Source organism: Saccostrea cucullata, unplaced genomic scaffold (assembly GCF_032062105.1).
Source record: "Saccostrea cucullata isolate Sc308-1 unplaced genomic scaffold, CSIRO_AGI_Scuc_v1 ctg722, whole genome shotgun sequence".
NCBI lineage: Eukaryota > Metazoa > Mollusca > Bivalvia > Ostreida > Ostreidae > Saccostrea > Saccostrea cuccullata.
Window position 1 is genome coordinate 21,717 of NW_026918133.1, and position 13,131 is coordinate 34,847.

General features: G+C 31.9%; 1 protein-coding gene across 1 annotated transcript; it reads right to left on the bottom strand.

Moving 5' to 3' along the window:
• On the bottom strand, positions 1-9,838 carry LOC134253458 (uncharacterized). The gene is made up of 5 exons (XM_062736013.1): positions 9,711-9,838; positions 9,104-9,283; positions 8,633-8,733; positions 8,360-8,498; positions 1-122 (listed from the first exon to the last, which is right to left on the bottom strand). The coding sequence occupies exons 1-5, from the start codon at positions 9,781-9,783 to the stop codon at positions 1-3; spliced, it is 615 nt and encodes a 204-aa protein (XP_062591997.1). The 5' UTR covers positions 9,784-9,838.
• Between the last annotated feature and the right edge of the window lie 3,293 nt (positions 9,839-13,131).

Sequence of the window (13,131 nt, forward strand, 5' to 3'; positions counted from 1 at the left end):
TCACAAAATGTGGGGCAGTGTAACTTTGATTTCTTTCTCTAACTTGTTTCGTGTTCCCTGTGACTTTGAAGTAGATGAACCACTAGGCAGAATGCAAATATCCCATGCCGCCAATTTCAAAACTGCCATACACACAAATCTTTTATATGTAGGATATGAAACGGGAAACGGAAAAATAAGCCGTTTTAACACAGAACTTAAAAACAAATCCATCGTTTTCAAGATAAATGAATTAGGTTGTTGTGAGAGAAAATTGTGATAGTCTAATGGCTTCTCATCATTTAACCATTTTCATTTCCGCTGTGAATCCCCGCTGTTACTCTCGTAATCAACCCTTTGCATTGGATAGAGCTGCAGCCATGTCATAATAAACTGGCCTAAATTAAACTGTAATTTCAACATTTTCTCACCTCCAAAATCTAAGCATGTGAAACGCACTAGTTGCCACACTATTACTTACAATTTGTTGATATTTAACATTATACTCTGCTGTGAGTGCATTAACCTTATCTACTCGTGTCGTAGTATTTATTATTTTTTGTAAATACATATGAAATATGCGGTTCCAAAGATCATGAAGATGTGAAAAAAATCACGGACAATTATTCCTTTTCGATGATATATCTACACTGACACAATGAGATTAAAAAAGAGAAAATAAGCTTTATAAAAACACTTATTTTTGACAATAGAACTCTAACATTGTAAATGATTTGCTATCTTTATGCCAGTGTCTTTAGATCCTATTGAAATTTATTATTTACAGTTAATTGGATGTCAGACTGCAAAAATTGTAAAGAATGATTGTAAAGATGTAATAAGATATATATTATTTTATGTAACGTAATTACAGTTACACAATCTCTGTCTATTTCATGTTATTTCATGTATTTCTTCTTTTTTAATTTAAACATGCCTTTTTTAAACTTTTAACACTGACACTGTACAATTTGTTTATTCACAAATTTAAAGAAATATAAATGTATTATGTAATCACTTTACCATGTAATCCCTACACTATGTAATCACAGGGGAACTTGGATAAGGCCGAGATTATCTTTTCTTTTTCACGGGCTGATATCGATTATTTTTATTAAGTTGAATTCCTGCGTGTATAAGAATTACTCTCTTTGAAATATTAAATAATTAAAAAATGTACAGATAGACTAAATTATTTTTGAAAAATTTGAAAGAAAAAACTGTTCTTAGCAAAACTTTTCGACAACAGATCTTGCATGTCTTGTCGAAAGGGTTCTAGAGAATTGCTATTATTAGGTACATGAAGGTGCCAAAAAAATGGACATTCTGTCTTAGTTCAAAAAATAGTGTCTACAAAATTACTTTCTTTATTCCATGTTATGCAAAACAATCCCACACAGTTAAGTACATATGGTTATCAGATCCTCCATCCATTAATTCTCGATTAGGAGCAATATGTGCTCACCATGTATTCTTTAAGTCTAATGAGGTATCACATTGCCCATCCTGCCGAAGTCGCAATTACTTTCAGTCACTCAATTAAGGGAAAAAAAACACTTTATTGCCTAGATATCAAGAAAAATTATGCTTAAATAAAAGAATGCATTTTTTTAAATTCTAAAAATGATGTACATATAAATTTGAATTTTTAAGTCAGCAAAAAATTTTTATTAGTATTGCTTTTTCCTTATTAATTTTTTTATAATATATTTTTAAAAGTTGTTTTTAGAAGTATAGATAGATATCCTTTCAAAGAAAGGAAACATGCCAAGAAAACCTACCTGGAGAACAAACTCAATAAAAGCTGAATTAACGTTAATCTTTAAACTTCCCCGAGAGATTTTTGCACGGCAATTAATGTCTACAGTTAATTGGGTTTAAAACAAAGGTACAAAACTAATTATTTAGAATCCTTTGCACCCATTCTTTTTTTTTTTTTGGGGGGGGGGGTCATATTAATCAATTACTGTAAAAAAAAAAGTAAATTAAAGAAAAAGACAGTTATAAAAATTATTAATTTTACAATGCTGTGGGAAACTAATTTGTTAGTAGAAATAAGCTGTCTTTCAATTTTTGTTTTACGTATTTCCATATAATTCTATTTCCCATTGTATGAAATAACTTCGGGTACGATATAACTTGGTAATTCTTGAAGTACTGCGAGTTGAATTATTGGGAAAAGGGTACGAAATTCCCGGAAGTTGGTATCATTTCCTGGTTAAACAAGAGGGAGGAGGAGTACTAAATGGGTAGAGGTATCACACAGGTAATTGACCGATAAAATAAACTTAGGCAAATATCAAATTGATTTTCCTTTCTTTTCATTCTCTTCCAATCCTTTTTTACAACTTTTGTACCTGTGCCTAGTAAATTTTATGTACTTTTTGAACAAATAAATTTTTTTTAACGAGCTTTTTTCGGGCATGAGGGGCTACAACCTGTGATACACTAGGAATGTTTATAAAGACATTAAAAAACGCGTGAATTTGAGGTAGCCCTGTTTGCAAATGGAAAAAGTCAGAAAATGCCGCGTAGGTACCGTTTTGTGAGTGAGGATGTTTTAGCTAGTGTGACAGGTAATGTTTAACATCTCCTGTTAAATATTTTTTTTTCAAGTAAACAATTACCAAATTCTTTTTTTACTATTTGTTTGGTGAAAACATTTACCGATGTGATACCTAGACACATCCTGATTGGCTATGTTAATATTTTCATTTTAATGTAAAAATTTCACTGATAGAAATAAATGAAGGATTGTATCAAGTATTTTTCTTTAACCAAAAAAAGCTGAAAACCTAGGATCCACCCTCCTGAAATCAAAATCTACTGCCGTAAACTGTCTTGCCAGCGTTTGGGGAATACGGGTGATTTAATTGCTTCAATTACACTTTTATTGACTTCATTGGGCGCTTCCATCGGACAAGATTTCTTTGAATGTTCATGTTTACTGTTAATATTTTTTGTTACATCTTGAAAAATAAATATTTTCATTAATGTATTAATTAATATACTGTCACATCAAATAAATATACATATGTGCGATACATGTTGTAGTAGAGTGTATGTTAAACATGTAACTTAGTACAATGCAATAAACTTCAATGGATTTACATAATAAACAATTTCTCAGATGTAAGTTTGCGCTTTCAGGTTTGATAGATAATATATTAAGATGCTTACAAAATTTTGAAATAACGGTTTTATAGTAATTAAGATCCGATGTTATAACACCCAAAACACCATTATCGAATACAAGTCGTAAATAATAAATTACAGTTAGGAATAGAAAATACAGGCATATAAAAAGGAAGGCGATATACTAGTATATATATTTTTTAAATTTAATTTTTAAATGATTTACATTATTTGAGTTTTTAAAATTCAAAGCTTAAAACAAGTTTTAGAAGTTTTGCTTTTGCGTTAGCTTTTTCTAAAGTCTATTTTTCTCTTTTTGGACCCCATGATGTTAGTGTCGATAGGTCAACTAAAACAAATAACAGTCAATGATTTTTAATCACATCTTTGAAACCTAAATATCGGTAATTGCTGCATGAAAGATAATGTCTATGAAATTGCAGCAGAGTACACATATCAACAAAATGTAAATAGCTAACTGAGGCGACGTATGATTTTTTATGGCTTAGATTTTGATGGTGAAAAAATATGGAACTTACAGCTTGATTTAGGTCAGAATATTATGACATGGCCGCAGCTCTATCCAATACAAGGGTTTGATTACAAATGTAACAGCGGGGATTCACGCACCGGAAAAGAAAATGATGAAATGATAAGAAACAGACCATCTCAATTTTCTCTTACAACAACCTATTGACGCTAAATCATTCATTTATCTTGAAAACAATGAATTTGTTTTGAGGTTCTGTGTGAAAACAGTTTATTTTTCCGTTTCCGGTTACATGTGTATTATCCCCACATGAGGATTTGTGTGTAAGGCAGTTTTGAAATTGGCGGTATCGAATATTTGCATTGTGCCCAGTGGCATCTCCACTTCAAAGTTGCAGGGAACACGAAGCAAGTTAGAGAAAGAAAACCAAGTTAGACCGCCCTTCAATAGGTGAACAAAATTATTTCAGGAGTGGTTTAATTGACGACTGGATATATAAAGGTGACTGTTTTCTGATGAATGGAGAAATAAGGAAACCATGCAAGACCAAACATTGAATAATAAAGGTAAATTTATAATATATATGTATATATGTTACGATAAATGTAATTGAGGTAGTGTCTGGCATATGAATTTTATACTTAACTACAGTACTAGTTCCATGAGGATTTCGATCCTTGGTCAAGGTGGTTGTTTTCTTTATTGTGTGAAATACTAAACACTGTAGCGATCAATTAGTTGCATTAAAACTACCTGCATGTACATATTATCATTTAACTCTCTGAACTCCCCTTTTGGCATTAGTAATTAGTGTTTTAATAGCAAATGTCCTGTCTGAACTAATCTGCATTCAAAATCGTGTTTCATGCAAACGCATATGATCTGGATTTGTATGAGAAAATGTACATCATCCTCAAAAAAATTTATCTTGTCTTAGTTTGTCTAAATGTGTGTGTAGACCGGGGGTATATATACGTGTTCTTTAGATGAATGAATTTTCCATATGAAAAACCAACGGAAAAATTATTTTTTGATTTTACAAAAATTGTACAAGCAACACTGCTCGACTGTGGTGCGCAACATGTATTCTGGCGTGCCTGAAGAAGTAAATGCCCATGGGATTTGAAAAATTGAAAGTTTAAAAATAATTTTATGAGATGATTTACGAGTTTAAAAATTTCATCAATAGGTCAGCAATGGATTTGTTGAAAATATGGCGGCCAAATTCCCTTTGGACATGTTTGAATCGCATTCAGCAAGTGTTCAATGGCATCAGCCTTAAGGAAGGCATAGACGTGGAGCTTCGGTCAAAGAAAGTAAATGTGATAGATGTGTTTGAAATCAAACTGTTCGACAATAATCAAGAGAGGGACTTGCCTCCTTCTCCCACGGGCACTGGAAGTTAATGTAAATATATAGTATGTGTATGTATAAAAAAGAAGGGTAGGACACTCTTTTTGAGGCAAAATGTGGTTTGGGGTATTGTAGGCCTTTCTCAGAAAACTTGACGCGATTAATCGTTCGCATATAACTTACTTTAAATATATTTACTGTTTCGTTCCGCTTCAATGCCCTCCCTTCGAAGAAAAAGATGTTTCTATACCCCCAAGTGCCTAAGAATTTCGCTAGACTGCCTTACTTCCGCTTTATCCAAACTGAATAAAAAGCTAAGTTCTGATTGGTCAATGTCATACACATATTTTATATACTATTCTAATATTCTTCATTATTCCTAGAAATTATTTGTGAAAAGGCTAAAATATATTAACTGCAACTAACTCTTCAACCAACGTTGAACATACCATGACAAATAAATTGTTTTTTGCTTCATGTATATCCGTCAGTCTAAATTTTGTTTTATTATTGACTAATCAGAACTTACTTTTTTATTCAGTTTGGATAAACCGGATGTAAGGCAGTCTAGCGAAATTCTTAGGCACTTGGAGGTATAAAAACATCTTTTTCTTCAAAGGGACGGCATTGAATCGGAACGAAACAGTAAATATATTTAAAGTAAGTTATATGCGAACGATTAATCGCGTCAAGTTTTCTGAGAAAGGCCTACAATACCCCAAACCCGAATTTGCCTCAAAAAGAGTGTCCTACCCTTCTTTTTTATACATACACATACTATATATTTACATTAACTTCCAGTGCCCGTGCCTTCTCCTTTTTTCTTCGCGGATATAGACTGGACAATACAGTTTACAACGTACCTTGAGATATTGTTTCTGACGTCACCATGCTACTGTATGCGCATTGAACCCCCTCCCCTTGTTGAATACGCCTTGAAATCAGTCAAAAAACTGTATGTGTTTGTATAGATTCTTCGTTGTTTGTTTAGATTAAATAATAATGCATTTAATCATTAGTATATTGAGATAAAAATGTCCCTCGAAAGTCATTTATTAAATAAGATGTAAAATGTATGTTTTTTTCCTGTTAAAAGTGTATATTGTATCAACTTTTTCAAAATCTAGTATGTTAATGATGGTTGCTTTGGCTTTGAAATACTGAATGTACAATGCACCACTGTGAGTTTAGAGAGGATATTTCATCTGTAAATTTTTGCTATTTTCAAATTGTAATTGTTGTAGTGAATACTGTATCAGTGATATTCTTTGGGAGGAAATTTACTCCGTAAAATATTGTTATATCAAGGATAGTCGCTTTTGAATTGACTACTGTATGTTAACTGTATCAGTATCATTTTTGAGAGGAAATTTACCCTGTATATTTTTGCTTTTTTCAAATTGTAATGTGGTAGTGAACACTATATCAGTGATAGTCTTTGGGAGGAAATTTACTCTATAAAATCTAGCTGCATAAAAGATGGTTGACTTGGCATTGAAATAATGAATGTACAATGCACCGACGTGAATTTAGAAAGGAAATTTACTCTCTAGATTTTTGTTTATAACAAACTGTAATGTAAGTAGTGAACACTCTATCAGTGAAATTCTTTGGGAGGAAATTTACTCCGTAAAGCCTTGTTATCTAAAGGATAGTCGCTTCTGAATTGACTACAGTATTTTTACTGTATGAATGTCATTTTGAGAGGAAATTTCCTCTCCAGATTTTTGCTATTTTCAAATTGTAATGTAGTTGTGTACACTATATCAGTGATATTCTTTGGGAGGAAATTTACTCTGTAAAATCAAGCTGTGTAAACGATGGTTGATTTGACTTTGAAATACTGAATGTACAATGCACCGACGTGCATTTTGAGAGGAAATTTACTCCGTAGACTTTTCTTTTCTATGTTGAAATGTAGTGTTGAACAATGTATCAGTGATATTTTTTGGGAGGAAATTTACTCCGTAAAATCCAGCTATATTAACGATAGTTGATTTGGTATTGAAATACCGAATGTACAATACACCGACGTGAATTTAGAGAGGAAATTTACTCTCTAGATTTGTGTTAATAACAAACTGTAATGTAGGTAGTGAACACTCTATCAGTGAAATATTTGGGAGGAAATTTACTCCGTAAAGTCTTGTCATATAAAGGATAGTTGCTTCTGAATTGACTACTGTATGTTTACCGTATGAATTTCATTTTGAGAGGAAATTTCCTCTCTAGATGAAATGTAGTTGTGTACACAATATCAGTGATAGTCTTTGGGGGGAAATTTACTCCGTAAAATCTAGCTGTGAAAAGATGGTTGATTTGGCTTTGAAATACTGAATGTACAATGTACCGACCTGCAATTTGAGAGGAAATTTACTCTGTAGATTTTTTTTTTCTATTTTGAAATATAGTGGTGAACAATGTATCAGTGATATTCTTTGGGAGGAAATTTACTCCGTAAAATGTAGCTATGTAAACGATGGTTTCTTTGGCTTTGAAGTGCTGAATGTACAATGCACCGACGTGAATTTAGAGAGGAAATTTACTCTGTAGATATTTGTTAGTACTAATTTGTAATGTTAGTAGAGTAAAAAACTGTATCAGTGAAATTCTTTGGGAGGAAATTTACTCCGTAAAATCTAGCAATGTTAACGATGGTTGATTTTGCATTGAAATACTGAATGTACAATCCTGCGACGTGAATTTAGAGAGGAAATTTACTCTCTGGATTTTTGTTAGTAACAAACTGTAATGTAAGTAGTGAACACTGTATCAGTAAAATTCTATGGGAGGAAATTTACTCCGTAAGATCTAGCTATGTAAACGGTGGTTGATTTGGCATTGACATACTAAATGTAGAATGCTCCAATGTGAATTTAGAGAGGAAATTTACTCTCTAGATTTTTGCTATTTTCAATTTGTTATTGTTTGTAGTGAATACTGTATCAGTGATAATTTTCGGGAGGAAATTTACTCCGTAAAATCTTTTTATATATCATGGACAGTCGTTTTTGAATTGACTACTGTATGTTAACTGTATAGTGTCCTTTTTTGAGAAGGAAATTTACCTGTAGATTTTTGCCTTTTTCAAATTGTAATGTGGTAGTGAACATTATATCAGTGATAGTCTTTGGGAGGAAATTTACTCCGTAAAATCTAGCTATGTAAACGATGGTTTGCGTTCTTTAAACTTTTAATATTCGCACCAATAAATATCTTGTAAACTGTGTTATTTGTTGAGTTTTGTCAATACCTAAGGGCAATATGCTTAAAACAGAAAAAAAGATTTTCTGTTTTGATTTTGGAATGCGTTTGTAGCTTTTTGGCAAAATACTAGTATCATATTTGGAAGTTAAGATTAACACCTTTTTTGTTTATTTTAATGTTTTTACGTACATGTACCTGTAAATTTTCCATAAAGCGTCATTATATCTGTTTTACTTTCACACTGTTCAAGTGGCGAAAAATCTTTCAAACAATCAGCGTTGCAAGTTTTTCTGACAACAAACTCGTCTGAGTCAAGACAAATGCATGTAGAATTCTGCAGAAATATGCATTTATTCTATTAAATATTGCAACAATACATAAATGTTCTTATAAAGCTATTATCAATTATTCTTTTAGGTGATGATTTTTCTTTGTGATTAATCAAATTGAGTTTGATAAGTATTTTACCTGGATCCCAAAGAATGACGTGTGGGTACACAAACTGTCACATTGGCCGAGGGAGGATACTACTCTACCAATGAAGTTCAAGGAGGAAGTATCAATACAGCCTAAAAAAGAAAAGATATGAGGTAAGAAAAAAAAACCTTTAGCAATCACACACACACATAATAAAATAGAAACTAAAAGATATATATTTACCAAGAAAATATAATCCTGAATATTTTTACATTGTTATAGAAAATTTGAGCCGCAATTTCAGTCATCTTCCAACTGTCAATGCTTTGAGATATTGTTCCGTGCAGAAGAAAGGTCTCAGAAAATATTGACTTAGTGAAGATAGATTTCGATTATATAAAGAAAAATATTGCCATGAAAAAAGTCATAGGTTATAGTAGTGGAGTATTTCGTTGTAGTCAAAATTGAAGATAAATCAAACGTTTGAAACTCAAATACTACAAATTAACAAAAATAACGTACCCTTGATATAGATCCAGGACGAATATTTCGCCAAATGTCTGTTTGTCCAAAAACTGCCATTCACAGAGATTTCATATTCAAAGGGATCGACAAGAGATGAATTAAGACTTTGGCAGTAATTCTGGGCCTCATACCAATTCATTAATGTATTGTTCGTATCGATACCTTGGTAATAGGTGCCTTTCAAAGTGTTTTTTAAGTATTAAAAATTAATGCAAACAACCAGATCACCAAGAGGTGTTATTTGATTTCATTCTTTGTTTAATTTTAGGTAAATTTTAAACATTACAAATGTTTTGATTCTCTTTTTAAAGAGAAAAGTCGAAATTACGTTTTACATCGTGAGGTGACTTAATTACATTTACCTGCAACAGTGTGCAATTATTATCATGCTTAAAATTTCTATAACGCACAATCACTGGCGATTTTTATGACAATAATTATGTTTTGGGGATAATGATTTTAATACCTTAATTACACTACAATAACCTTTTTTTTAACCTTCTAAAATTTCCTTTCTAAAGAATATTAAATCCGTCACTCCACTAATATATGCAATTTGAAGGCATGATCTAGTTGATAATTATCAAAATGATTTAAAGCATACCGTTTTCATTTTCTTGAAAAAACCCTAATGCACATAATGATAAAATCCATAAACAAATTTCTCCGATATCCATGTTTATATGTTTCCTTTTGCTTCCGGGTAGCAAATAAAAAGAAATCCCGAGATAAGATAAACTAGAGATAAGGGAAAAATTCCTTGAAAACCTAGCAACAGACCATTTAGTTACCTGTGTCATATTTCCCTTTATTACAGATAAATATTCGCAGATAAAATTGTCACAGATAAATGTTCTTAGGAACGCAAAATTATTATAAATTGGATTTGTCTCCCTTGACTCCTATTATATGCCTCAGTTTCTTATTAAAAGAAATATACATGTAGATGTTATCTATATACAAAATATGAGCTGTCATGTTGTTCTGAACAAAAAAGCTTTCCTCTTTATTTTCTTTTGACCTTTCACAAGTGTGATTGTTGTGCTGATTTTTTCATAAAGGACTTTGACCGATATTAAGCCACGTATCCAAGACAAATATTTGACCAATATTGGGTATCATAATGAAGTTGTAATGAATGATAAAATAAAACATACAGAAATAACGAACAAGAAGTCCATAAAACAATATAAAACATCAGCAAAACAAATTTAAACACGGACCTCCAAAACATCAGAGGTGGGATCAAGTGTCATGGAGGGTTGAGCATCCCCTGCTGACCGGTCACACCCACCATGTGCTCCTTCTCATAATCGGAAAATTACGGAAAATCCGTCGTTAATTCAGTATCTAAATAATCGATAAACATATCCTGACGTATTGTATTTTCGACCTACTTTGATATTATTTTTAAATTTATTGCAAACTTTACAGAATCTGAAAAAATAATGGCTTAAAAGGATGGCATATGTGTCTGTTAATAAAAAAAATATAACCCAAATCGCAGTTTTGTGTTTATTTCATTTGTATGCCATTATATGGGAATGGTGCAGTTTTCCTTACAAAAATATTAGCGTCTTGTGTTTTCGACATAAATAAAATATGAACACCCAGTCAGTATTGATTTTACGACTGCGAAATATTGAAAATATAAATACGACTGTTTGTCTTACAAAAAACATCGAACAAGTTGTGTATTTTTATTGCAAACATTTTTATTTGTTGGTTAAACCAATCTGTCAGAAGCTTTGCATATCCAAAATACTTCAATGAAATTACATTGCATTTTTCAGTGAAAATCTGTGAGAAAATGCCAATATCTAAGGTAGAAAAAAAAACGTTTGATCCACCAATTCATTTTAATATTCATGCGTCTCTTTGTCAGAGATCTTAATTTTCTTTCGGAGAAGTGCCATGAAAAAATCTTGGTAATTAACCTATTATGGCTTTGATTAATCAACAGGTAAAATGTGCATTAGTAAAAAGACTGGGATTTCTGACGTCGGACTTAAAGGCAGGGATTTTTTACCGGGTGGTAAATTCCAGGTGAGGGAGGGGCTTATTTTGTACAGGTGTAAATGCTTTGGGGGCTAGCAGTCTACCTGTGGTCATCTGTCTCCTAATCCCTATACACAGGAAGTGATTTAATACACAGTGAAATACCCCAGATGTCAAACTTTACCTGTACTGGAGATTTTGAGACAATCTTAAATTAGAAGTGTAAAGTTAAAAGTCAAGTTTTTTTCTCAATAATCCATATCTATTCATTTTTGAATGTTTAAAACACACCTACCCATTCAAAAAAAATATTATGGTATCATAAAGTAAATTCAAATCTTAAAACAAAGATTATTTAAGATGTCAGTGTATGTGTTAAATAAATTTAAAAAACAAAACAAAACTCCAGTAACAACCAAATTAGACTTAATTCACTCACCCCCAGGATCCCAATCTAATAAATAAAAAAAGCCTTGTTAACTACATTTCATAAAAAAATATCTAGTAGCTTTATCCTAATCTTTACAAGGCTTTGTCACCATGAAACATGCTAAAAGGATTGCTTGTAAATTCTCATCTAAATAACAAAGGAAAATAATTACAAGCGACCCATAATAAGAATTTGTAAAATTTTATTACTTCACACAGTGCTGCTCTAAACTTTTAAAGTCAGTAACATTTCCAGTTTGAATTTACCGTTTAGCATATGTTGAAGTTAATTTCAAAATTTCTTTCGAAAAAAAACTTTATGTACCAAAGTTGAATATTTTAAAAATGTATATTATATTATAACCCTTTTAAATACTAAAAGTATATCTATTTCATATATTGTCAAGCTAAAAATTTTCATAGCGATACAGTTTCTCTATACCATGTCCGATAAACAAAGGCAGAGGATCAAAGAATCAAAAGTTAATTTGAAGGTCCCTATGAGTGCCAAACAAACTGTACAGTGTATACACAGGGACCAGTAAGTAAATGTCAATCAAGTCCCAGAATCCAATGATGGACCTTCATGCACTTGATTGACAGGGCTATCCATACCAGGTATTTTTGAAGACAGTGCTTAAAATCTCTGCCTTTAAACCATGGGAGAAAATCCGTTGAATTTATTATTTAGGGTATATACATTACAGGTGTGCTTAAAAGATATTTTTCCAAGTGTAGCAACTGAAAATAATGCTGTACGGCGCGGTATCTGCACGGGAAACAGATTGGGAAAAATAGGTCGAAAATACAATATGGTCGAAAACAGGACACGAGAAGATATAGAATGAAAAACGTCAGTCAGCATTTGACTCAACGATAAATTGTATTTGCTGACAAGGTCATTGTAATTACGACCAAAGAACATAGCACAATAGATGCCTTTAAACTAGAAAGCTGAAACTCTTGTTCGACCAACTTGTTTGTCAATAATTTACCTCGTTTAAAAAAATCATATGTAGAGCATGCTCTTACGTATCAAATCAACTGAGATATATATACTCCATATGCAGGTGATGAAGGTATATTGCTGCATAAGTAAGGGAAGTTGACGATAGAAAAGTTAAAGTCATCACATTTATCATATAGCTTGGTTGTTAGATTACCATTAACGTCTTTTTCAAAAATAAAATATCCAAATATGAAACAGATACATCAGACTCTGTGGTATCTTTTATCTCAAGTTCACCAGGATATATCAAATCAACATAAGAATGGAAATTACCATTGTTAATGGACAATACGTCGTCGATATATCTACTCAGTACGAGGGGTGATCAAAAAGTTCGCAAACTAATTGAATAACTCCCATACAAGAAACAAGATTTGGTTTTAATGTTGATTATATTTTAAATTAATCCTCCCCGATTTTAATGCACATCAACCACCGTTCTGCGCATGCGCGAATCACGTGATATTGGCGGTCACGTGACCCCCTCTGTAGCGTTCTGTCACAAAAGTTAAAAGATTTTTCCGAGTTTTATATTTCTTTCCATGTGAGTTAATTTTTATGACAAGAACAGTTAATTTGTCAGAAATGG